The sequence below is a fragment of the Gekko japonicus genome, unplaced genomic scaffold, assembly GCF_001447785.1.
Source record: "Gekko japonicus isolate JY-2015 unplaced genomic scaffold, Gekko_japonicus_V1.1 scaffold637, whole genome shotgun sequence".
Taxonomy (NCBI): domain Eukaryota; kingdom Metazoa; phylum Chordata; class Lepidosauria; order Squamata; family Gekkonidae; genus Gekko; species Gekko japonicus.
Genome location: NW_015172573.1, coordinates 160,466 through 185,562, shown reverse-complemented (window position 1 = coordinate 185,562; position 25,097 = coordinate 160,466). Strand labels below are relative to the sequence as shown.

Below are 25,097 nucleotides of genomic sequence, written 5' to 3'. Positions count from 1 at the left end.
GGGACCTCGCCTTGCTCTGAGAATCCTAAGGAGAGGTCGTGTCGCAGCCTTTTCTGAAAGAGGCCACAATTAATGTATACTGGGAATGTGTACTTGCTGTCAGAACTGAAATAACCATGTTGTGGTGTTTGGTGCTAAAATTGCTAAAACTATTAGTCTTGCTGTGTGTCGTGTCCTCTGATTCTGCAGAAGGGAATACATCTTCCAGATGATTTCTGGATTCTAGAAACTTTTCTTCCTGATTGGTGGCTGTGCCCACTCCTGATCTGATTTCGAAATCTAGGCAGCTGCCCAGTTACCCACGTAATAAGGGCTGCTAGCTTGCAGTGAGGCAAGCAGTTCCAAAGGAGCGGCTCCCAGCAACACTATATGGATGGGGGAGTGCTTTTTTTACCAGTCCCCCCCCACACACACACAGACACACTCTTCTTGGGGGTCCCGTCCCCACAGGAGCAGCATTTGGGCTGCAGTTAGCTTTGGTGTGTATGTGTGAAAGTCAGGTTCTGTGGACAGAAATCCCATCATAAGTGGACAGATTCACTGGGGATCCAAGCTTGTGTGGAACAGAGAAGGCAACTTGAGAAAAGCTTGATTTTCAAAGAAGTTCTTCCTTGCCACCAGTTTGGTGTAGTGGTTAAGTGTGTGGCCTCTAATCTGGGAGAACCGGGTTTGATTCCCCACTCCTCCACTTGCACCTGGCTGGATGACCTTGGGCCAGCCATAGTTCTGATAAGAGCTGTTCTTGCAAAAGAGCAGTTCCTGTCAGAGCTCTCTCAGCCCCACCTACCTCACAGGGCGTCTGTTGTGGGGAGGGGAAGGGAAAGGAGTTTGTAAGCCACTCTGAGACACCTTTGGGTAGTGAAGGGCGGGGTATAAATCCAATCTTCTCCTCCTCCTCCACAATCCTTTTTTTTTAAAGCAGAGTGTTTGTGTGTGTGTGTGTGTCTGTGGATTTTGGCGGTATAAAGGGCGGAGATACAGGAAGACCGTCTGCCCCCCTTTCAGTGCAGATGCTCCATGGCTTCTCGACGCTGCTCTTCAAGCCTCCTTGCTTGTGACATTTCTGATCCTCGGGGGAAGGTTTTTAAAGCCTCTCCAGCTCCAAAGGGCAACGCTAAGGTTTCCTCCGTTTCCGATGACTCAGCTCTCCGAGAGGGAGGCTTTCCAGATCAGATTTGATGGATGCTGCCAGCTGATGGGGCTATATTAATTCCCTCGGTCTCTAGAGGCTGCCGGAGCCCATTGAATAAACCACCTCTCAGCCCAGTGGCCAGAAAACGCAATGAAGGTGGTAGTCCTTGGGTGTTACCTGGAGAGAGCTTCCGTTACCAGTGCCGGGAGGGACCAGCTGCTTCTTTGCTTGCGGAAGGTCCCAGGTTCAATCCCCGGCATCTCCAGTTAAAAGTCCCAGGCAGTAGGCGACATGAGCGACCTCTACCTGAAACCCTGGAAAGCTGCTGCCAGTCCAAGTAGGCAGTACTGACCCTGACGGACCAGTGGTCTGATTCGGTGTAATGCGCCTTCATGGGTAACCATGTGTGGAAGGCAGCCTTAGGAGAGGGCCTCAGCCTCCATGCCCTGCTTGTTTGGCCCTCCAGGGCAACCAGCCGGCTACTGTGTGAATCAGGACGCTGGACTAGATGAATCAGTGCTCTGATCCATTAGATTCTACTCGTGTGATGTTCTTAATCCACTGTCGTTCTCATCTGGGCTGTACTTTTAGGTAATATATATATTCTTCTTCCTTGAGCTTGTAGATCAGTTAATGAGCTGAACATAAGTTGAAGTGGGGATGCAGGGTGGGCTTGTGAAAGACGAGGGAAAGGGGACTGAAGGGGAAAGTTAGAGGGAGGCTCAGCTTGAGGGCTGCCAGACTGAAAAGGGAAGGTTTCTAAATAAGCATTTAAACAAATATCTGAGTTCTCTCTGGGAAGGCAAACACTGGCCACATCTAGTCCAGCTTCCTGTTTCATACAGTGACCAGACAGATTCTCCCCCCCCCCCCTGCAAAGTAGGGTATGGAAGCGAGAGTTGTGTCTCTGGTCCTGTCCAGAGTTCCCTCTAAGCTGAGTTAGTGTGAGCTAGCTCAGTTTTTTAGCCTCCGGCTCACACATTCCTGTCTTAGCTCAGGCTCCAGAGCAAACTAATTTATGCAGTAGCCAAATCGCTTGCTCACAACTTTAATGCCAGTAGCTCACAAAGTAGCATTTTTGCTCTCAAGACCCCACAGCTTAGAGGGAGCCTTGTTCCTGTCCCTTAACAGCGGCATGAAAGGGTTACTGTCTCTGAACGTGGCAAATGGTCCATCAGTGGTTTCACACTCCACAAATCTACCTAATTTTGTTTTGAAATCAGCTAAACTAGTGGCCACTGCTGCATCCTATGATAATCCACCAGTTAAATTTCATTCTGTTTGTCCTGAATCTACAACCATCGACTTTATTGGGTGTCCAAATTCCAGTAGAGCAGAAGATAGTCTTCTTTCCATTTTTTCCATCCTATATAGCCACACTATAAACCTGTACTGTGCGATTACAGGACTGACCATCTTGTTTCTCAATCCTTTTTGTAAGTCTTTGGCTGTACTTCAAAAGCCTCAGTTAGTTTGTGTGTGTCCCATTCTGTGTATATAATAATTAAGAAGCACCCACCTATTGTATCTCCTGTTATTAAATGGCATGTTTTAAAGACATTATCAACACTCAAGAACAGATGGACTTGCTAAACCCTCTCTCTCTTTTTTTCTTCTGTGTTCCTCCAGGGAGCGGATGTTAACTGTATGCATGGCACGCTGAAGCCACTGCACTGTGCCTGCATGGTTGCAGATGCAGATTGCATCGAGCTGCTGTTGGAAAAAGGAGCGGAGGTAAGGACGGACGCAGAAAATCTGCTTGCCCATGAGGGACAGTCACAACAAATAGCAATTATGCAGCACTCCGAAGTGTGCCCATCAAGTCTTGAAAATCCTCCTGAGATCTAGTTTATCCCATACTGAAGGTGAGCCGAGGCTGTGGCAGAGTGTCCTGTCCCAGGCCAGCACCAGTGTGGTGCAGAGGTTAGGATTGTTGAACTAGTATTCGGAAGACACAGGTTCGAATCCCCACTTGTGCCATGGAAACTCTCTGGGTGGCCTTAGGCCAGCTACACTCTGTCAGTCTACCCTACCTCATAGGGTTGTCGTGCGGATAAAATGGAGTAGAAGAGAGTGATGTAAGCCAAGTCTCTTAGCCACTGCCCAATGTCAGCTCCCTGGTATCGATGCTAGGTTCTGTACGGCAGCATGGAAGGTCAGGATTTTTCACCTGTAAAAGATGGATGTGTGCTGCAAGTTACCTTGTTCACTTATGTTAACTGTAACTAAGGAATGCAGTAGAACATACTAAGGACTGGTTCAGGTGGGTAGTCATGTTGGTCTGAAGCAGTAGAACAAAGCTTGAGTCCAGGGACACGAAAACTTATACCCAGAATTAAACTTTTTGTCCTTAAAGGTGCCACTGGACTCAAAGTTTATATGAAGCACTATTACTCATAAATTACATGGAACTGTATGGGGAAAAGGACCTTTTCTGTCACCTCTGAATCCGGTAAACACCCATGTGGATTGGAAATAATCTGCGGTGACATCACATAGATATGTCCTTTGGAAAAATAAAACTAAAATAAAATTAGCATGAGGTTATGCAATTTTGTCATGTCGACTTGTAAACTATTCACTATTCTTCTGAAAGAATGTCATGTTAAACTTTGGAAAATATTGTTGGTCCCCTCGTTTCAGAACGAGGAAGAAATCCATGTATATGTTGCAGTGTCTAAACTAACGAATGGCTGGTTAAAGAAGGCAAATAACGCTGCAGTAAAAATAAACTGGAGTCTAGGGGAACCTTAAGGACTAAAGTATAAGCTGTAATAAAATTTTGTTCACCTTTAAAGACACAGCACGTACTCTGGAATTATTTGCACTGCTATAAGTTTGTTCAAACCTGTTCTTCCTTTATTAAATCCTGGAAAGTAAAGCCACATACCACCCATTTGATCTTTTGTACTCATTTTGTTGGTTTCTGGTGGTGTTTATAGAACTGAACTGTGGTTTTTTTATATATAACAAGAGAAGGGCTGTGGCTCAGTGGCAGAGCATCTGCTTGGCGTGCAGAAGGTCAGCGGTTGAATCCCCAGCATCTTATTAAAAGGACCAGGCAGTATGGTGGATGTGTAAGACCTCTCCCTGAAACCCTGGAGAGCTGCTGCCAGTCTGAGTAGACAATACTGACCTTGATGGACCAATTGTCTGATTCAGTATAAGGCAGCTTCATGTGTGCTCAAGCATCGAGATGATTTATATTCTATTTCTAAAATACTAACGATTCAGGAGAGGATGAGGCCAAACGTGCCACGTGCCTCCAGCATTTAGGGAAGGCATTCTGAGCTCGGCTCTTCTGGCTGCTGCACCACTAAAAGCTGGTTTGCCAACAAGCTTCCACTTGAATAAAATCAGTTCACTTTGTGCAGAATTCAGTATAATGCTAAGCGATTGAGAGAACAACTTCAGGTGTGCCTGTGGGAATGTTGAGAGCGTGACTCTTCTTTGAACTGCGGACTCTGTGCCTCGTCAAAAGTTGTTTTGGGGACATTCTATCTGCACATTACAAAGAGACGTGGTTGAATTCCCTTCCACAGTGGTGTAGAATCTTCTTACGCGATGTCTTCCTCAGCCCCCAACGTCCCAGTGCTGGTGGGTGCTGGCAGGGAAGGAGGGACACGCAAAGTCCTGCTGCCAGGGCTTGAGGAAAGCTGAACTAGACTTTTGTAGGGAGAGCAGGGAGTTTGATATGATTACTTTTGAGGGGGTAGTGGCCCTTTGTGTGTGTGTGTGGGGAGTCTGTACCCTTCCAGTCTTGGTCATTCTCAAGATTCCTTACATAACAAACTGAGGACTGGTTCCAGTGGGTAGTCATGTTGGTCAGAAGCAGTAGAACAAAGCTTGAATGACCTTAAATGACAATCTGATTAACATAAAATCCTTATAATAATGTTTGTGCATCATTATACTACAGCCTACATGATTACAAAGAGGCAGATTCTCAGGAACAGGAGATCTGCACAGCCAGTCAAATCTCCAGTAGCCTTGCTCGGCAGAAGTGCTTTTGAGGTGTGGATTCCTGCCCCCAGATGCCTGAATTTCAAAAATAGCTTGCTTTCAGCATTGCTGTGTTTTTTAACGGCCTTTGCAGATCCACAAGTGAAGCTTTTTTGGGTTTGCTGAAGTTGCTGCACAACATCTTTGCTCCATGGCTTAAGGTTGGGTTGGCAGCATTTGATGAAGCTTCCACTTTCCGTCAGCAGTGAACATTTATCTCAATACGCTGGGCCGTGGCCTCCCGCCCTGTGCTTTTTATGTTCTCTTGACTCCTGATAAAATGTTCACATTAACAGGGAGACACCAAGGTCACCAGTTGTGGTGTTCAAAAGAGAGAAAAGCTGGCAGTCTGATATTTTATAAGCAGTAGAGAGCCAATCTCATAAGCTTAGCAGGGCTGGTCAGTTCACACGAGTTAGCATCCTCTTATACCAGGGGTCCCCAACATGGTGCCCGCGGGTGCCGTCGCGTCTGCCAGCATCTTTTCTGGCACCCACTGATAGTTTTTAGAAAGTGGGTGGGAGCCAGATGGGCCTTTTGCCCAGCAAGGCTTCTGACTGACTATTGGAGATTTGACTGGCTGCACAGATGTTGCTTTGGCGGCAGCTGCCACCACACCACCACGACACGAGGATCTTCACTATGCGACTCAGGTTCAGTTGCAGCGATTGTTTTGTGGCTGGCTGTGCCTCCCGTGGCGTCCGTTTTGTGGCTTCCCCCACCACGCGGCGGCAGAATTCCAGAGGTGCCCGCAGGCTCAAAAAGGTTGGGGACTCGTCTTATGCAGTGTTTACATTTGAGGACAGAGGCCCAGAGAACACGAGGTCTGCTTTGCTTGGCCGGCCAAAAGTTCTCAGCTCGGCCACCTGTTGCCCCTCAGAAGTTCAAGGGCAGAACAAGATGACCGCAGCCATCCTTTACCGCATGCATACAGAGACGCTGCTTCTGAATGGGGAGTCAGGACAGCAGTGTAATCTTTGGACTCTTGAGACCTGTCGCAGTGTTCCCTCTGAGCTGAGTTAGTGTGAGCCAGCTCACAGTTTTTTAGCCTCCGGTTCACACTTTTTTGCCTTCGCTCAGGAAGGGATGGCTCCAGAGCAAACTAATTTATGCAGCAGCCAAATCGCTCGCTCACAACTTTAATACCCGTAGCTCACAAAGTAGAATTTTTGCTCACAAGACTCCACAGCTTAGAGGGAGCATTGGTCCCACGGTGAATTTTCAATTTAATGGGGCTTATGTGAAAGTACCGTGTGTTGAGGAGCTGTTTTGGTCTGAATTGTGGAGGGGATTTGAGCACTCCTGCCTTCCATCCTCTGACTGACTTTAAAAAAAAAAAAAAGCATGCTGGACAAATGCTGAACTTAAGTCAGTTTTTGTGACTAATCCTTTTAAGGTCTGTGTCCTAAAACAATCCCTTCTCTGCTTTTGCAGGTCAATGCCCTTGATGGGTACAACCGGACAGCTCTCCACTACGCAGCGGAGAAGGACGAGACTTGCGTGGAGATCCTTCTAGAATATGGGGCCAACCCAAATGCCCTGGACGGTAACAAAGACACACCGCTGCACTGGGCCGCCTTTAAGAACAACGCCGAGTGCGTCCGAACGCTTTTGGAGAGCGGAGCCTTTGTCAATGCCCTGGACTACAACGACGACACCCCCCTGAGCTGGGCAGCGATGAAGGGCAACCTGGAGAGTGTCAGCATCCTCCTGGAATACGGGGCAGAAGTCCGGGTGGTCAATTTGAAGGGGCAGACACCGATCTCCAGGTTGGTGGCCCTGCTGGTGAGAGGACTGGGCACGGAGAAGGAAGACGCCTGCTTTGACCTCCTGCACAGAGCCGTCGGGCACTTTGAATTGCGGAAGAACGGGGCCATGCCCCGCGAGGTCCTGCGGGCCCAGCAGCTGTGTGCAAAGCTCACCACCCTGTGCTCCGTCCCCGGCACCTTGAAGACACTGTCGCGCTACGCCGTGCGCCACAGCCTGGGAGTCCAGTTCCTGCCGGATGCGGTGAAGGAGCTCCCTTTGCCGGAGTCTCTGAAGGAGTATGTCTTGCTTAAGTAAAGGGGGGGGGCGGGATGTGAGCTTTGTGGGATTCCATTGCACAGATCAGCCGGCTCCTGCGCTGCTCCTTTCCCGGCATTTCGCACAGACCATCGAAGCAAATACGAAATAGATCCTGTAGCGCGCTCTCTCTGTAGCTTCGCCAGCAGAAGGGCTCCTTGGCCTGGCAGTGGCCGGATTGTTTCCCTCGGCTCTTCTGCCTTCGCTCCTTCGGCGGAAGCGGTTGGAAGATGTCCCCGGTGGCCCAGGAAGCCTCAAGCAACAGCCCTGCTGTCTATTTCCTGCAGGCAGATCTGCACCTCTACCCTGCAGGCAGATCTTTGTTAGAACCTTAGTGAAGACTTCTGCCGAGACTCGTTGACAGAAAGGGGGAAGGAGGATCGTTGTCCAGAGGGGCTTCTGATGGACGGCAGACTGACTTACTGGGGGTGTGTGTTAATGTCCTTACACGCAGTGAAGCCCTTGGGTGACCCTGCTTTCCCATTTCTAGCTTTGCGATTTGCAAGCCCCTACCCCATTTTGCTTTGTTAGGTGGCGGGAGTTGACCTGTCCCTTTCAGGGGGAGCAATGGCTTGATGGATCTGAGCGAGAAATCCGGGGAGGTCGTGACTTTGGCCACCTTCTCTATGTCTCTCCTGTTCACTCTGTTGGGAGGTTCCACTTAAGCAGGTGAGGGGCAGCCCTTCTGAAAGCACTACTGAATCATGGTGTTCACTTGGCTTTTTAAATTTTTGGCCAGACCTAGACACAGATTGGATGAAGACAGCAGAACTTTGAAGCATGACTTAATCCTGAGGGTGCGAGATATTGATTTGTGAATGTGCTCCCTCATTGGTAGGGGGGGTGGAGAATGGGGAGCAAACTTCCTGCAGATAGGAAAGTAGCATTTTGCCCAGTTCTCTCCTTGTGCTGGTCTTCTAGCATCGGGGGGGGGGGGGGGGGGGGGGGGGAGGCCTGACAGACAGGGCATTTCCACATCCACATTGTGATTTTCTTCACTAGCAAGTTCCTGTTTCTTGGGGGGAAGGTGTTCTGTTCTGCACGTGTTTTGTGTTTTGCTCCCTCTGGTGGTCAAGTTTGATGTCAGTCAGGTTTATGTCAGGCATAAAAACCTGCAGTTTAAATCTGCAGGGAGATATGCTGGATATAAACTTGTGTGATATCAACTCGACCACTAGAGGGAGCGAAACGTGTGCAGAACAGACACACACCCCCCCCCCAAGAAACAGGAACTTAAAAGCAAAGGAAATGAGAATGTGGAAAAGCTCATAGAGAAGCATTCACAATGGTACAGTTCATTCAGCTGCATGTGTAGATGCAGCCTTCGTTGATCAGGAGTTAGCAATAAGCGTCCCAACCAAGCCACCTTGGCTCACTGCCTGGAAAGTTGTAGATAATTTTTTTAAAAAAGTCTAGCCGTGAGAGCAGAGTCTGTCTCATAGGGTGATAGAGGCAGCGAGCTCTTCTCTGCTCCGTGTGTTTTGCAGATCTCATTCACAGCTCTGAAGCTTGTTAAGTCACACATTCTCCGGCTTGACTCGCAGCTCCAGAAGAAAGCTCTAGCTTACTGTATCCAGCCAAGCAATAGTGGCTCTTATCATATTCAGTCAACTCCTGGGTTGCCTTCACGCTGGACAGCTTTTTTTTAACAGCAGCTATTTTTTGCTTCATTTTTACTGTGTGTATATAAGGGGAGAAATTAAAAAAAACACTTAGAGGGACTTCCTTGCTTCTTCGGAGGAACTTTGGGTTCACTTTTGGGGGCTGTGCTTTCGGGTGATACCATCGTACTTCCCCTGTGCCCTGTAATATGGACTGCAATCCAGGTATTCCGGACTGTCCTCTCTCGCTTGGGAGGATCCTGCTGCCTGTACAGTGAGGTGTGGGGGCATTCAAGGCTGCAGAAGATTTCCCTGTTTCTTGTGGGGAGCATGGATGCACTTGTCGTGGGAGCTTAACTTTTCAGGGCCTGCCGCAGCTCCTTCAGGGGACATATAGTTTGAAAATCGCTGCCCTAATCTGTTAGTAAAGGTAAATATTAGCACGGGAATCACAACTGTGGGCTGCTCGTGCCATTTAATGTAAAGAGACGCATTTATGCCTCCAGTTTGAGCAACTAAGGAACACGGGGCTGCTGTTTCTGAATTCCGCAAGTCCTGTCTTTCGTATAAAGATGCTCACGTACCGCACAGCGCTCTTCTCCCCCAGAGCTGTGGGCCTGCCGAAGCACATGCTGAATATTCAGCATCCATACTCTTGGGAGGTGCGAATCATGCTGTGAGCCATGAGACCCCTTTTACAAGAGTCCCGGGTCAAGATATATTCAGCAAGGCAGTGATGATTCGTGTGGAGCATTAACAGTTTGTTGATTAAACTTGGGATGAGCTGCACCGAATTTCGTCTTCTATGAATGTGTTCGGGGGGTGAAATGTTTATACTGATCAGACTGTTTTCCTTATGCACTAGATAGCAGCAACACACCTTGTTTTGCTGAATGGGGAGTGCCCTCCTAAGGACTGGCAGCATATTAGCAAAAAGTCCCGGTACAATTCAGTGTAAAATGTGGCGCAGGCAGCTGCTTTCTCCTGTTGAATGTTCCATGCCTCCAGCTTTTTGAAGAAATTAAGCGTAGTACGCAGGAGATCAATGTTACCCTGGAGATCAGTGTTACAGCCTCTAGTTAAACAGCCCCCGTTTTATTTTAGAACCTTTGAAACTCTTTCAAGTACGGTGGGCGACTGCGAAGGTACTCCAAGGGAAGCTCGGAGGTAGTTCCTTTTTTATGTTCAAATGGAGAGTGGCAGTGTTCCCTCTAAGCTGAGTTGGTGTGAGCTAGCTCACAGTTTTTTAGCCTCCGGCTCACTCATTTTTGTCTTAGCTCAGGAAGGAGGGCTGCAGAGCAAACTAATTTATGCAGTAGCCAAGTCACTCGCTCACAACTTTAATGCCAGGAGCTCACAAAGTAGAATTTTTGCTCACAAGACTCCACAGCTTAGAGGGAGCATTGCTTACCAGCAGAAATGTGTTGCAGTAAATTCTGATGAGCTTGAATGAATACCTCTGTTTTGTGATCATTCAACTCCACAGAGGCCCACTGAATGGCCTAATCCTACAGCACTGATAATGTTAGAAGAAGGTGTGTTACTTGGCTGCTCCATAGGAGAGAGAGAGAGGCAGGGCTACTACGAGCTTTCTAAAGGAAGAATAATAGTATTCCTCAACTCATAAATGCAGTACCTTTTCACATACCAAAGTGTATAGGCCAATGTGAACTGGATTTTGCTTTTTTTAAAAAACCTCCTGTAGCAGATCCACAGCCCATTATTACAGAAGTACTAACTAGGTTGAGAGCCAAACACTAAGCTGGGGAAGGAAATAAATTCAGAATTTATTTCTGGTGCCCCTTCCTAAAGCATCTTTGTTTCAAGAGAGAGTGGGGGAGTTGCAGCCGCCTTCCCAGCTGCTCAGATCGAACCTTCACCGGATACCCTCTTGCGCGTGATGTGCTCTAAGTGGGCCGTCTCTGATGTATCCAGTTCAATCTTGTACTTGGCGAGGATCTTCAAGATGGGCTGCAGCTTCAGCCACCACTGCTCTTTAGGGATACGGTGTCTGTCGGGAAGAGAAGGCGGGTGGTCTCGTAAGAGGAAGGAGGCTAACGTTTTGGTGACCCCGTACCACGGGTTGGCCACAGCTTCTCAGTCTTTGCAAGATACTCAGCTGGACCCTGTAAGCCCAGTGCCCACTTATTTTGAACATTAAACAATAACAGCAGGCCAGTCATTTGGCACAGTGAGTATCTGGTTAAATATACAAGCATCCGTGTTGTTAAGGCGCCCAAAGTTTTGCACTAAGAGCTCTGTGACCACCAGAGGTCATTTCGGGGGGGATCGCAGTTCCCCTGGGTGAGGTACGGGGGAAGCCCCGCCCCTGCTTCCGGCCCTCATTCAGCCAGGAGGAGGCAGGAGAAGAGGGAGGGTAAGTTGTTTCCTCCCTGCCTCTCCCCACCCCTGCCTGCCTGGGGCCAGGGAGGGCCTTTGCAGGGCTTCCTTGCACTCCCGCCGGCCAGGACCGTTGAGGGCGGGGTGTGTGGCCTTATGACACACTTCTGGTGATGTCAGGGGGTGTAGCATATGCTAATGAGTTCCCCTAGCTCTTTTTCTACGAAACGACCCCTGGTGACCACTACCACCCCAACTAAATAGGTCATGGTTTTTCCATGCAAGTATGTTGTGTGTGTGTAAGCGCCATCCAGTCACTTCTGACCCTATGAATTAATGACCTCCAAAATGTCCTCTTGTTACTCAGGTCTTGCAAACTGAGGGCCCTTGTGGCTTCCTAGACTGAGTCAAATCCATCTCCTGTTGGGCCTTCCACTTTCCCTAGCATGGCTGTCTTTTCCAGTGGCTCTTGTCTTCTCATAATGTGACCAAAGTATGATGGCCTCAGTTTAGTCATTTTAGCTCCCAGGGAGAGTTCGGGCTTGATTTAATCTAGAACCCACTGATTTATCTTTTTGGTGGTCCACAGTATCTGTAAAACTCTCCAACACCAGATTTCGAATGAATTCACTTCTGAATAAACTGATTTTGCACAGTTAATTGGGCAGATCTCAGTGTATTTTCACCATCTGGGACTGAACTAGACTCTGGGGGTACAGAACGTACCTAACGGGACAGTGATTGTAATCTGTGTTAAAGCAAAGTAGTCCTGAGTTGACCAGTGTTCCCTCTAAGGTGAGTTAGTGTGCGCTAGCTCACAGTTTTTTAGCCTCCAGCTCACACGTTTTTGTCTTAGCTCCGGAAGGATGGCTCCAGAGCAAACTAGTTTATGCAGCAGCCAAATCACCTGCTCACAACTTTAATGCCAGTAGCTCACAAAGTAGAATTTTTGCTCACAAGACTCCACAGTTTAGAGGGAGCATTGGTCCTGACCTAGCAATTATTACATCCTTGGCCACACTACATTTCAGATGTGCATTTAGCACACAATAAATGTAATGTGCATGCAGCCAACGCAAGCATCACATATGGCACAAAGGCAAACTTTGATAAGGAGAGGCAGCCAGGCACAGCTCCTCACTGAAGGAGTTGTGCTTGGCTGCATCTCCTTATCAAAGTTTGCCTTTACGTCATATGTGAAATGGCCTTCAGCTCCCTAAATACTTCAGAAATATAGTCCACATTTTGACATGTTGCGCTTTATCACCCATCCACCTCCTAGTTTCTCGGGCTTCTATTACTGGGTTCTGGGGTGCGTTTTGTTTCCTCCCTTTGCAGAACTGTATAATTGTGCAACTTTTTAGAGACCCTGTGAGGTTTAGAAGGTTGCACATTTGATGAAAAATTCATCCCATATCTTCCTTCTTGAAACCATTCACACATATTCTGCAATCCACAGCCCTGGCTCCCTGTCCAGTGACTGAGTTTATACCCTGTCCTTCCCCACCCAGATGGCTTCCTACAGCCTCTTGCCTCTACCGGTGTCTTCCTAACCCTTCTCGAAACCATTTGTACCTCCTGGGGAGTGTGGGGAGCAGAGAGAAAAGGCATCCTATATCTGCTCCCCTCGTCCAGGAGTCTGACAGCCGCCCACCAGATACTCTGAGGGGTTGTTTCTAGTTCTTCCCAAGGCAGGCTGGCAGAACTGAATTCTCGCTGATTAATAAGCCGCAGCCCGGGGAGGTTAGCATAATGGTCCGGGTGCAGGTAATACGTTGGCCGCGTTTTTCAGTCTCCATTTTAAGATATTTGGTTTTTCCCTCCGGCACCACGAGGGCTAGAAACTGCCAAGTGAGATCCTTTTCATGCAGGTTGCACAGCGCTCTCCGTCGGTCTCGCTCACGGGGCCCTCAGAGAAGAAAGGGAAGAAACTTACTCAAAATCTGTCTGTTCTTTGAGTTCAGCGAGAGGCTGGAACACAAGAGCCCGTCTGCGCATCCCTAGGAGGCAAGCTGAGTCGGCAGTGTTGGCAAAGATACGGCCTGAAAGAGAGAACGGGGCGAAACACTCACTGAATTCACAAACTACACAGGCAAGAGAAGGAGGTGGCGAAACAGACCGCACTAAGTTAGAGCTCTGTGCAATGAGAATTTTGGAATATTCTCTCATTTTTAAAAAAACGATCCCACAGCAAAAAGTGGTAGAACCCTTTTCTCCCTGCTGCACTAGCTAGCTTTCTGTGTGGATTTTTATGTGAAGGAGCTTGCAAGACTGAAAGCCGCCACCCATATTCTGCAATGGTGTAGTGGTCCATTCCACTGCCTATTTCTGCATGTGTAGACTGGGCCTAGGAAATTGTGGGGGGATAAGACTGGAATGGGACAGATTGGAGTGGCGTACAGTCTCTTGGCCTCGGTGCCCAATTCTATAGCCTCGGTCTCAACCCTTGACTACTGCAATGAGCTCTCCCTGGGGCTTCCCTTAAAAGACCATCTGGAAGCAGCTTCCAATTCAGAATTCAGCATCCTGGCATTTGCTCCTGCCTGGGAACCTATTACTGCTCATTAGCTTCCAAGTGTAATTCAAGGTAATGGTCCTTTAAAGCCCCAAATGGTCTGGGATACCTCAGGAAGCACCTAGCCCACAGGTGCTTAGATAATCTTACAAGATTGTCTTTTTGAATCCCACAGAGGCCAGTCTAGGGGGCTACAAAGAGCATGGCACTTTCAGTAGTGGCACCCCTCCTTTGGATCTGCCCAGTGAGTTTCCAGACTCTACAGCGTTTGCTGGACAATGAACTCTTACATGTTTTGACACATGGGCAGCCTATGCAGTTTGCTGGGACTTCCTTCCATGCTCCTAATTCAATTTTAAATATGTATATTTTCACCTCTTCCCCTAAGAAGTTTGAGGTGGCTTGAATTTGTAACAGGTCTCACTTTAAAAAAAATGGGAGGGGAAATCAACCTGTTACAGGCCCTAAGAGTTTACATTTGTGACCGATAGCACAGAAAAGCAGGCTTTTTAAAATGCTGCTTGGTAAAGAGAGTCAGGGAGGTTAGGAGTTAATCTTCCCTGGAGAAGAGCTAAGGTGATTGGCTGCTCTGCTCACTCTCTGATTGGCCAGCATCAGCTGGGAGAGAAAATAAAATAGCTGATCAGGAGGGAAAAGTGGTTTTTTCACAATTTAGCCTTTCACCTTTAGGTCTTTTGCAATTCGGTCTTACTAACGTCTGGATCAGTAGCCAGAGGGTTTGGCTTCTGAGGGAGTTGGTGTTTTCTGACAGGCAGTAGTCAGAAAAGTACCTCTAAAGAAAGAAGAAAAACCCCATCGTCTAAATATATTAACACTGCTCTGAGGGAGAACTTAGAATCTCTGTAAGCAAAGCTGCAGAACAATCTTATACAGACAAGGACACTGGAGAAGGATGTGGCAGAAGGTCTGGGAAGTTAGAGCTCCCAGACAAGCCAAATAGTAAAAGGAGTTATTGCTTCTTAGGGACAACTGCCTGCTCGTGAAAGGGGTTGAGAAGAGAACCCTAGTCTGTGATAAAGGAGAGTAGCTTAGACACCTCAAGAATTAATGAAAAGCTGTATTATCTAAAGGAAAACCTGCAATATCTGAAGGAAGAAATCTAGAAACATCAATAAGAACTGTTGTGCTGAAATGTACTAAAAGTACCTCTCAAAGAAAGAAATAGCCTTGAGACAAAACTAAAAATACACTCTTGAATGTTCTATGAATTCAACTCTGTAAATATTAGAAAATTGTTACCTCAGCAATCTCAAAACCTTGATTATTCCCTATACATTTATTCCCTGCCTAATAAATTCTTTATTCTGTTTTTGAAAGTTAATTTGCCTCAACCGTTTAAATCCAAGAGGCAGGAGCTGACAGCATGTGATGACTTCCCTGGCCATAATACAGCCACGCTAGGGATATATCTGTGCAGATGGCTATGGTGCAGCAGTTGCAGGTATATCTATCCACAGCAACACATTCAGGATTAGTAAAGTTGTAAAGTAAACAGCAGAGAATATGAATCGGTATGTTTGAATGTCTCCATGAATCCTGGCTTTGTTTGTCATTAAATGTCTCTATGTAAGCCCGCCTTGTCGGGGAGGGTGGGATATAAATTAAATAAATAAATAAATAAATTTCTCAAGGGTTTAGAAAACTGGACAGCTCCTGTATTTTCAGTAGAGTTCCTGAGCTGAGAAAAAGCCTAAAGTAAGAATCTGAACTATAGGGTGGGACAGTCAAGTCTTTTAGGACAATGAATACATACATGCTACTGTAGGGCAACTCAGGCTCTTGAGGGGAACTGAAGATTTGGCGGGGAAAATCAGACAGACAGTTGGGGAGATATAGGGGTACATCATAACAGTATACTTGAAGGAGTTAGATTGGGAGGTGGGACAGGATTTCCACATTGCTCCCCGCTCCTGTGGTTCCTCATGGGGTCCTGACTAGTCTAAACTAGATGTTACCAAGGCACAGATAACTATGTCCTGGTCACCCTTTTCCAGGAATGGATGAAGTGCATGCCATAAGGCAGGAAGGACGGACTCCACAGGGTACCTACTCCATGTTCTATACATTCCCCCTTGGCAGCCAAAGCTAGCTCCAACATACTGCACACCACCCAATGGAAAGCCACCACCTACCATGCCTGGAGCATTCTTTAATCTTCCCAGACATCCACGCCACTGCTTTAGCACCCATCTTAGTTCCAAAGTTCCTGTCAAATGGAGTTGGTGACCCACCCTGTGATAAACAAAGGGAGAATGGGAATGATTTTCCATTAGAATCGTGCTTGTGGGAACAGGGGTTGTGGATAGCTCAGAAGGCCCTAAAGAAGGGGTTCACTGCACCAGCGCTGCTGAGACAGGAAGCTTTAAGTACCAGAGCATGGCACCCACCAAGTATTTTAAAAATGTGGGCAGGGCCAGGTGGAGCTTTAGCCCAGCAGGGCTTCTGATTGGCTGTGCAGATTTCAAAAAAGTTGCTCTGGCAGTAGCTGCCTCCACAGCCCAAGGATCTTCACGGTGTGACTGCAGAAAGCTGTGTGCAAGCACGAAAATATTTTTAAACAATATGTTCATTTTAAAAGGCATCCAGTTGAGCTGCTGTCTGAAAGACTGAAGAATCACTATCAGAGTTATGCGTGATCTCACTCCCTGAGATTTTGTGGTCCTGCTCTGCCTCCTGCATCAGTCATTCTGTGGCTGCCCCTCCCTAGGGTTGCCAGGCCTCCTGCCAGCATCCCTAGTTGCTAAAAAAAAAGTAGGCATCATTTACGGCATGATGCCACTTCTGGATGGAAGCCAGAAGTAATGTGTCATGCTAGGAATCACCAGAAACTCTATGGTTTTACCCACAGTTTCCAGCAATTCCTAAAACAATGTGATGTCACTTCTGGTTTTCCAGGAAGTGATGTCATGGCTCATGCCAAGCTGGTGCCCCTCCCATATTCCTGCACTCCCCAACAAGCTCCTGCTGGTTGCCCGGCACAGTGAGACACAAAAGACAGACATAATATTGATAGCATAAAATCTCCAATTTATCATCACAGCAGCCTTGTGATTTAGGTTAGGATGAGACTGGCCCAGGGTAACTCAAGTAAACTCCATGGCAAAATGGGGGATTTGAACCCCTGTCTCCCAGGTCCTGATCTGACACTCTTAACTACTGTACCATAAAGTTTGAGTCCAGTGGCACATTTAAGACCCACAAAGTTTTATTCAAGGTAAGAGCTTTCATGTGCACACAAAATAGTGCATGCACACGAAAGCTCATACCTTGACTAAAACTTTGTTGGTCTTAAAGGTGCCACTGGACTCAAACGTTGTTCTACTGCTTCAGACCAACACAGCTACCCCACCTGGATCTACTGTGTCACAGTAGCCCTTATACTGCCCTGCCTCTGATGAAGCTTATGCTGGAATTCTGTTAATCTTTAAGGTGTCACGGGACTCTTGTTTTGCCATATAAATGAAGAAATGAAACGTTGAGAAAGCATCGCAACTATCGAGAAGAAGAAAAGGGATTCTGCTCGTAATACTTGTTTAACGCTTTGAATAGTGTTATCTTCACAATATTCCTTATGTCTTCACAATATTCCTTATAACAAACCTTAAAATAGATCAGGTGGAAAGGAAGCAGCTGAGTGTTAGAAAATACTGCCTTGCCTACCATGGGAGATCGGAATTGGGAATCTCTTGGTTTAATCTTTCCCAAGGCACTAGTTGTTGAGATCAGTTGGTGTGATCTGAAAAGCATACCAGGAACAAAGTAGTATTTCATAGACATGAAGACACCTGGACACCAAAGTAGCAAATGTAGGTATGTCACTTAGGAGCGCATGTGTCCAGCTGGTAGTCTATGAGTAAGACCAACCGTTCATGGCTCCTCCGAAGGGCCTGCCAATCTGTCTCATGTCTTGGCTCAGCCACGCTACCTGCACATTCAGGGAACACCTAACGTGATTATTAAAGACTGCTTTAGCATCAACCGAATATTGGTTTCTCAGGCAGTTGACTTACCTGTTGCATGTGGCCCAACACGTTCTTTCTGGTGTCAAAGACGCCTTTCCCTTCCTCAGAATACAAGTTGTATATGAATTCAGTGGTATAGTTTTCATTGCATTTCTCATTTCTGCAAAGGCAGGGATAAAAAAGACAGCATGCAAGAATAAGGCTGAAAACGTGCGTCTACTGTTAGCAAGAATTAAAAGTGCCAGCAGGTAAGGGAAACGATAAAGAGATGGAAGGGTTCAATACAGTGCTAAGAGAGTTCTCTCTCACAAGACTGTCGACAAACTTTCTTTGAAACTATCCGGCTGCCATATCGAGAGCGAAAAAAGAATTACACTCTGCTCGCTTATTGGCTTGATGACCCTCCAAGCTTAGCTGACTGAAGACTTCCCTTGTTCTGTAGATTTACTCCACAAAACAATCCTGTGTCTTTACACAGTGGCACTTGCACGCCGTTTTTCCCTTTGCCAGAAAACAAATGAAAACTTTCCCCCAAGGCTTGCAAATAGGGTTGCCAAGTATAGCTTACCTCCGCAGCGGGGGACTCCCGGGTGGATCCCGAAGCGCGCACGTGCCGCACGCACGTCACCAGGAAGTGACGTTATGACGAGGGCACGCTGGGGGCGGGGCCACGACCATCCGAGGGGAAACCATAGAGTTTCCCCTTGGATGGTCATGGCCCCGCCCCCAGCATGCCCGGCATCATAACGTCACTTCCTGGTGATGCGCACGCCGGGGCGGGGTTCCCCCCGGGGCCCGATTCCGCGGCGGCAAAAATTGGGCCTCCAAAGCGGGGGTTTGCCCGCCCCCCACCCCCACTTGGCAGCCCTACTTGCAAAACTGTCCTGGGGATTTGGGGTTGAACAGGAGGGGCGAGAAAGAGTATCAATGATGTCACATGTGCCAACCAACAGGCACCTTCTGTCTTGAGCCGGCTGTCCTCGACCAGAGCTGGGAACTTTTCGGCCCTGGCTCTGACCTGGTGGGACTCTCTGCCAAATACCACCAGGGCCCTGCGGAAGGTAATGCAATTCCGCAGGGCCTGTAAAGTAGAAATGTTCTGCCAGGCTTTTAGTTTAGGACAGCAACGGTTTCATCATAGCCAGCACCCTCCTCCTATTTTTTCTTTCCATCTTCGCTTCAGCCTTCTCCACACCTGCCTGCGAGAGAGCGACGCAGTCCAGAGTAGGGTAACAAAGGAATGTTTGACGCCATCTTGAGATAACGTAGCCAATTTTCGTTTTTTGCTTTTAATTTTGTTTTTAATTATTGTACATCGCCTAGAGCCTTACATTGTAGGGAACAGATGATTCATAAATCGAATAAATCAATAGTAGGGTTACCCACCTCAGGGTGCCGCCTCAAGATCTCCTAGAATTACAGCTCATCTCCAGTCTACAGAGATCATTTCCCCTGGAGAAAATGGCTCCTTTGGACAGTGGACTCTATAGTATACCATAGAGTCTAGGAGAAATGGAAGTCCTAGAGTGACATGGCATCCCTGCTGAGCTTTCTCCTGCCCCCAAACTCTATCCTCCCCAGGAACTACCTCTAAATCTCCAGGAACTTTCCAAGCCAGAATTGGGAACTCTACTCCATAGCCAGATTTGCCTCATTCAAGATGAACCATGCTGAAAATCTAAAGAACTGAAGGGTGTGGGTTGTTTTTAGTTTGCCTCAGAACAGAAAAGTGTATGCTGGTATTGAGAGCATACTCTTACACGGATATGGAAGCCACTTCTAGATGACAAACAACTTCCTGGGTTTTTTAACTGACAAGACTTGAAGGGTACCTCAGTATTAGACCTCTCTTTACTGTGGTCTTCATTTTCTCAGTCAGATGTTCCACATTAGCCTGTTAGCCAAAGAAAGATTGGTCAACATTGATCACATGGTTTCTTATGAAAGCAAGAAGCTGTTTCCCAAATCCACACACAAGCTGAGGTCTTTCCACACAAGAAGAGAAGACATTGGATTTATGCCCTGCCCTTCACTCGGAGTCTCAGAGTGGCTTACAAACTCCTTCCCTTCCCCTCCCCAGAGCTGAGAGAGCTCTTTAAAGAACTGCTCTTTCAGGAACAGCTCTGATAGAACTATGGCTTGCTCAAGGTCATCCAGCTGCTGCAAGTGGAGGAGTGGGGAATCAAACCCGGTTCTCCCAGATTAGAGTCCATGCACTTAACCACTACACCAAACTAAGAAGAAGAAGAAGAAAAGAAGAGATTGGATTTATACCCCGCCCTTCACTTGGCGTCTCAGAGCGGCTTACAAACTCCTTTCCCTTCCCCTCCCCACAACAGACACCCTGTGAGGTGGGTGGGGCTGAGAGAGTTCTGACATAAACTGCTCTTTCAGGAACAGCTGTGCCAGAGCTTGTGACTGACCCAAGGTCACAGCAGGTGCAAGTGAAGGAGTGGGGAATCAAACCTGGTTCTCCCAGATTAGAGTCTGCACACTTAAGCACTACACCAAACTGGCTCTCTGTCTAACAGCTCTGTCTTCCATAACTGTACACACACACACACACACATACATATCGAATGACTGCTCAGTACTGTGGCATCAGTTGGGAGCTTGAAAGTTGTACCACAATTTATAAAATCATGTTTGAGACATCACTGGTTTTTTGTTTTACAAAAAGTGGAGTTCTGAATTCATTTACATCAGCAATATCATATAGCCCCTTGTCCACAAATACACTCATGCATAAGAAACTGAGGTATACTGGTCTTCTGAATTAAAACTGGAGACAAACTATATTCTCTGACTTCGAAAAAGTTGTGTGTGTGTGTTAGTGTTAATATATGTAGAAGCAAGATTTACCTGCCTTCAAAAAGAAATCTACCCCCTGTTGCTCTGCATGTTTCACTGTTCAGAACTCATCGCCTAGCTGGAAAGAGAAAATCCCCATGGGATAATTCATGCAGAGACACAACAGGCAGCCTCCTTCGAACTGGGTGGTTTTGCTGCATCCTTACGCTGGAAGCAATTCAATCTTGCTCTTTTTACCCTGATGCAAAGCTATACCAGAATTACTCGTCCCTCATGGAGGCTGATTCCAAGAAAACAGCTGTGACCAGGGTTCCCGCTAAGCTGAGTTAGTGTGAGCTAGCTCACTGTTTTTTAGCCTCTGGCTCACACATTTTTGCCTTGGCTCAGGAAGGAGGGCTCCAGAGCAAACTGATTCATGCAGCAGCCAAATCACTCGCTCACAACTTTCATGCCGGTAGCTCACAAAGTAGAATGTTTGCTCACAAGACTCCACAGCTTAGAAGGAACATTGGCTGTGACTCGATTAATCAAGCTGAGATGCAGCAGGGAACCTCCTCCAAGGGTTAATTAATTTATTCCTTGTGGAGCATTACTGGTTGTCTCATAGCCTCATCACACACTTTGGAAATGTCTGCTTTAACATTTGTAGTGGAGGCTTTGGGAGAGGTAAGATTTCCATGAACTTGCATCATGCTGTGAAGCATCCTTAGGAACAGGCCTGCCTTTAAGAAACAGCTCTTAGAGGTCTACAAAGATTTTCACCTCCAAGTCGCGGATGGTGAAAGGGTCTTCATAAATATACGCTGCATCAGCTCCAGCAGCCAAGCCTGCCATGGTAGCCAGGTAGCCACAGTAGCCTCCCATTGTCTCAATGATGAACACCCGTCTCTTGGTGCCAGCTGCAGATTGCTTGATACGGTCACATGTCTATGGATTTAACAAATGACACATCAAATAATACATCAAATAACAGTGACCATCCCTGAACAAGGGTTTTGAAAAAATTACTGGAAAGGAAAAGATTTGTTGGAGTTTGCAAGTTGCCAGGCCCGTAGCCAGGATCTTGTGGCTGGTGGGGCAAATTCTTTTTCTGGTGGGGCTGAAGTTCTCAGTGGAGAAGGAGAAGACATTTAGCCAATAGAAAGCTGTTACCAGGATAGGTCTCTAAACTGCAAGCTGGCAACCGCTTTAGACGACAGTTCTCAGCTGCTGCAAGTTAATCACTTCTGCCAGCCTAAGCAACAATTCTGATAACAAGCCAGCAGGTGGGGCTGATGACTTCTACAGTCAAGAGAGCGAACACTTAGGCAGAAAAACTCTCTTAAAGGAGACCAATTTCTTACACAGAGTTAGAAGGGATCCTAGAGGTCACCTACTCCAACCCCCTTGCTCAGTGCAGGAATTCATCAGCTACAGCACCCCACTCTGCTTAAAGGAGCACACGCCTTTTAAAAAAATGTTTTAAAATGATTGAAAAAAGCATTTACGGGAGACATTCTTGTGGGGCTGTGCCTTTAAGAAAGGGGGCAGAGCCCCCAAAAGCCCCCCTGCAAGTTGCTTACATTTCAGCCATTATGGAGTTAACTGTTGTTGTTGTTAACCTGTAACTGCTTAGAGATGAGTTAAAGTGGGGGAAGCTTGTGGGAGTTGTTTATCCTAATTAAGTGACCTGTAACCTTTCTATTGGTCAGCTGGAATCTTGTTTGTAGAAAATGCTTTGATGTTGTATGCATGTATTCGCAAGTTTATGGCTCTTTGTGTTTAGCAAGGAGAAGGACAGCGAAGCAGCCACTGCTCTTCTGTTTTTAGCCATGTAGCAGATAAGAGGTACTAGTTAAAACCTAGGGTATATTCTCTGTTTATTTTCATCCAAAGTTTCCCTTAACTACTGTTAAAGCCGGGCATCTGATCTATAGTGGAACATGTTCTCAAATGGTCAGTAAGCTTTATATGAGTATAAGGACTGAACGTTTCCTGTATTACTAGTCTGAAGGCTTCTGTGCTTTATGAGTGCTGTGTGAATGATTTTTCCTACAGATACATGATTGAATCTTCTGTACATTATCAGTACTTTATGAAGTAGTTTAAACTCTTTGAAGAAGAACCCTCGAAACGAAGATCAAAATCCAGAGTCTTCGTCAACTACTTATGAACTTATGTATACTATGTATGGACTTGCACATTTTATGATGTAATCTTGCTTTACTGATATATGCCTCTTGTCTTAGCACACAGCCTTTATTTAAAGGCAAAGATCCAGTAAGATTTCTCTGGGAGGTCATTGTGGGGGCGCCAAAACCCGGCCCGGCTGCTACTGAAGCTCGGCGGTTCCGAAGTTTTGTGAAAACAAAACTAGTACACTTACAAATGAGCATATGTTTCCCTCAGCTTGCATGACTGTTTTTGTTTCTGCTAGTGACGGAAAGGAACAATATACATTGACACTGAGCCCCACCCTCTGACATCGGATCAAGACCAGCCCTGGCACTAGAGACATTATCCACAGACTCCATATAGATCACCCCAAATCTTCACAGTCCCAAATGTTTGCTTTTCTTTAAAGGAAAACAGAGGTTCTCAAAAAGCCTGTTTGTTTAAAAAAACAAACCTTGTTTTCCCATGGGGCTTAGAATCCCATATGTTTTCTGCACTCGCAGGAAATCACAGAATACGTACACACAGTGATCTGGAGCCAGGAGGGAAACAGACGCCTTACCGCAGTGATGGTGTTGAGAGCGGTGTCCGCACCAATGCTGAAGTCAGAGCCGGGAACATTGTTAGAGACGGTGGCGGGGATAACACAGATGGGGATGCAGAGCTCCTCGAACTTTGATCGGCCTTCGATCAGCTCCAGGCTGCCAGTGAAAGCCTATGGGAAGGCCAAACAGTGCTGCTTTCACGGCCAGTGTGAGAAGCAGAGAGGGCAGCGGCAAAATGCAGGCGGACTGTTCTGAACATGCTCCTAAAATCCCGAAAACAGTTTTCAACATCAGCCCCCACCCGTGGCTTCCTTCCCTCTGCCCATCTCTTCCCCCCCCTCTCCTGACAACAGGCTTTCCTATCACACCATCTCTCCCCTCCACAAGAAGAAGAAGAAGAGAAGAGATTGGATTTATACCCCGCCCTTCACTACCCAAAGGTGTCTCAGAGCGGCTTACAATCTCCTTTCCCTTCCCCTCCCCACAACAGACACCCCGTGAGGTGGGTGGGGCTGAGAGAACTCTGACACAAACTGCTCTTTTTCAAGAACAGCTCTTATCAGAGCTTGTGACTGACCCAAGGTCACATCAGCAGGTGCACATGGAGGAGTGGGGAATCAAACCCGGTTCTCCCAGATTAGAGTCCGCACACTTAACCACTACACCAAACTGGACTCTACCTCAAGCACCACGAGAACCCCACCCTGCAGAGGGACACCCTTTGCTGACCTAGTTGAGGATTCCGATGGTAAACAAAAAGGGGGCTCTTTCAAAGCCTACAGGCAACTGTTCTGTCATGCCTACTGAAGCATTCTGTGGAATGCAGAAAATTAGTGGTGAAAAGCACCGTCAAGTCTCAGCCGACTCATGGCAACCCTGTCGGCCTTTCAAGGCAAGAGATGAAGGGAGGTGGTTTGCCAATGCCTGCTTCTGCATAGCAACTGTGGACTTCCTTCGTGGCCTCCCATCCAAGTACTAACCAGGGCCAACACTACTTAGCTTCCAAGATCTGATGTGACAGGAATATCCAACCTCTTTGAGCCTGCGGGCACCTTTGGAATTCTGACACAGTGCAGTGGCCATAGCCAAAGTGGCTGCTGCAGGAGGCGGAGCCAACCACAAAATGGCTGCCACACCTTCAGTCACACGTTGACGATCCTTGTGCTGTGGCGGCAGCTGCTGCTCAAGCAACATTTTAAAAAATCTGCAGAGCCGCTGATCAGAAGCTTCGCTGGGCAAAAGCCCCACCCGGCCCCACCCACTTTCTTAAAGCACTCAGAAAGCAACACTGATAACCCCCGGAGAAGATCGCTTTCGTTCTCCTGTCATCTCAAGTTCTGTACAGCCAAGACTTTCCTAGGACCTACCTCAAAGCCTCCAATAATGATCAACCCATGAATGCTGAAGTCAGCGATGGTGCTGCTGATTTGTTCAAAGTATTTCTTAGGCAGAGTCCTGCAACAGAATTAGCAGGGGAAACATCAGTCCCACCCTTCCACGGGATGGGACGTCTTGTGGAAAACACAAGGTATCTATTTCAGTAACTCACAAATGGTACACTGAGGGAAATTAGGGTACCACTAAACAATTGTTAGTCATTTGGGGCCAGAGCACGCGGAAGCACCGCTCCAGCAGCTCAGAAGCTGACACAAATGGCGGCGGCGGCAAGCCCCGCCACCAGCTCCCCAAGCCGAAGTGCTGCGGCCTGGGGGAGGACTGAAGAGGCCTGTCGCCGGCCTTCCTGGGCCCGCGCTGGAGCGCTGCTGCCCGGGGGAGGCTTGAGGAGGCCCGTTGCCGGCTAACCGGGGCCTGTGCCAGAGCGCTGCAGCCTGGGGAAGGCCTTGATCGCGGTAAGTGAGGGATCTGCGGGGGTGGGGGTAGAGCCTTCCTCCCTCTCTCCATCTCTTTGCCCTCTTTCTTTCCCTCCTTTCCTTTCCTTTCCCTCTTTCC

The 25,097-nt window shown here is 47.4% G+C and overlaps 2 protein-coding genes across 6 annotated transcripts in view; one reads left to right on the top strand and one right to left on the bottom strand.

Annotated features, from left to right (window-relative positions):
* The window catches only part of ASB8 (ankyrin repeat and SOCS box containing 8), a 17,088-nt gene extending 8,966 nt beyond the window's left edge, over positions 1 to 8,122 (top strand). For all 5 annotated transcript variants that reach the window (XM_015421382.1, XM_015421380.1, XM_015421383.1 and 2 more), the window contains 2 exons: positions 2,762 to 2,866; positions 6,569 to 8,122. In XM_015421382.1, the coding sequence (XP_015276868.1) occupies positions 2,762 to 2,866; positions 6,569 to 7,198 (735 nt within the window). In that variant the 3' untranslated portion in view covers positions 7,199 to 8,122. The remainder of the gene's footprint in view (positions 1 to 2,761; positions 2,867 to 6,568) is intronic.
* Positions 8,123 to 10,570: 2,448 nt separating this feature from the next.
* The window catches only part of PFKM (phosphofructokinase, muscle), a 74,349-nt gene continuing 59,822 nt past the window's right edge, over positions 10,571 to 25,097 (bottom strand). The window contains exons 16-23 of the mRNA XM_015421377.1: positions 24,515 to 24,602; positions 23,165 to 23,317; positions 21,211 to 21,375; positions 19,470 to 19,531; positions 17,686 to 17,797; positions 15,808 to 15,907; positions 13,076 to 13,181; positions 10,571 to 10,810 (exon numbers count right to left, since the gene is read on the bottom strand). Of these exons, the coding sequence (XP_015276863.1) occupies positions 10,663 to 10,810; positions 13,076 to 13,181; positions 15,808 to 15,907; positions 17,686 to 17,797; positions 19,470 to 19,531; positions 21,211 to 21,375; positions 23,165 to 23,317; positions 24,515 to 24,602 (934 nt within the window). The 3' untranslated portion in view covers positions 10,571 to 10,662. The remainder of the gene's footprint in view (positions 10,811 to 13,075; positions 13,182 to 15,807; positions 15,908 to 17,685; positions 17,798 to 19,469; positions 19,532 to 21,210; positions 21,376 to 23,164; positions 23,318 to 24,514; positions 24,603 to 25,097) is intronic.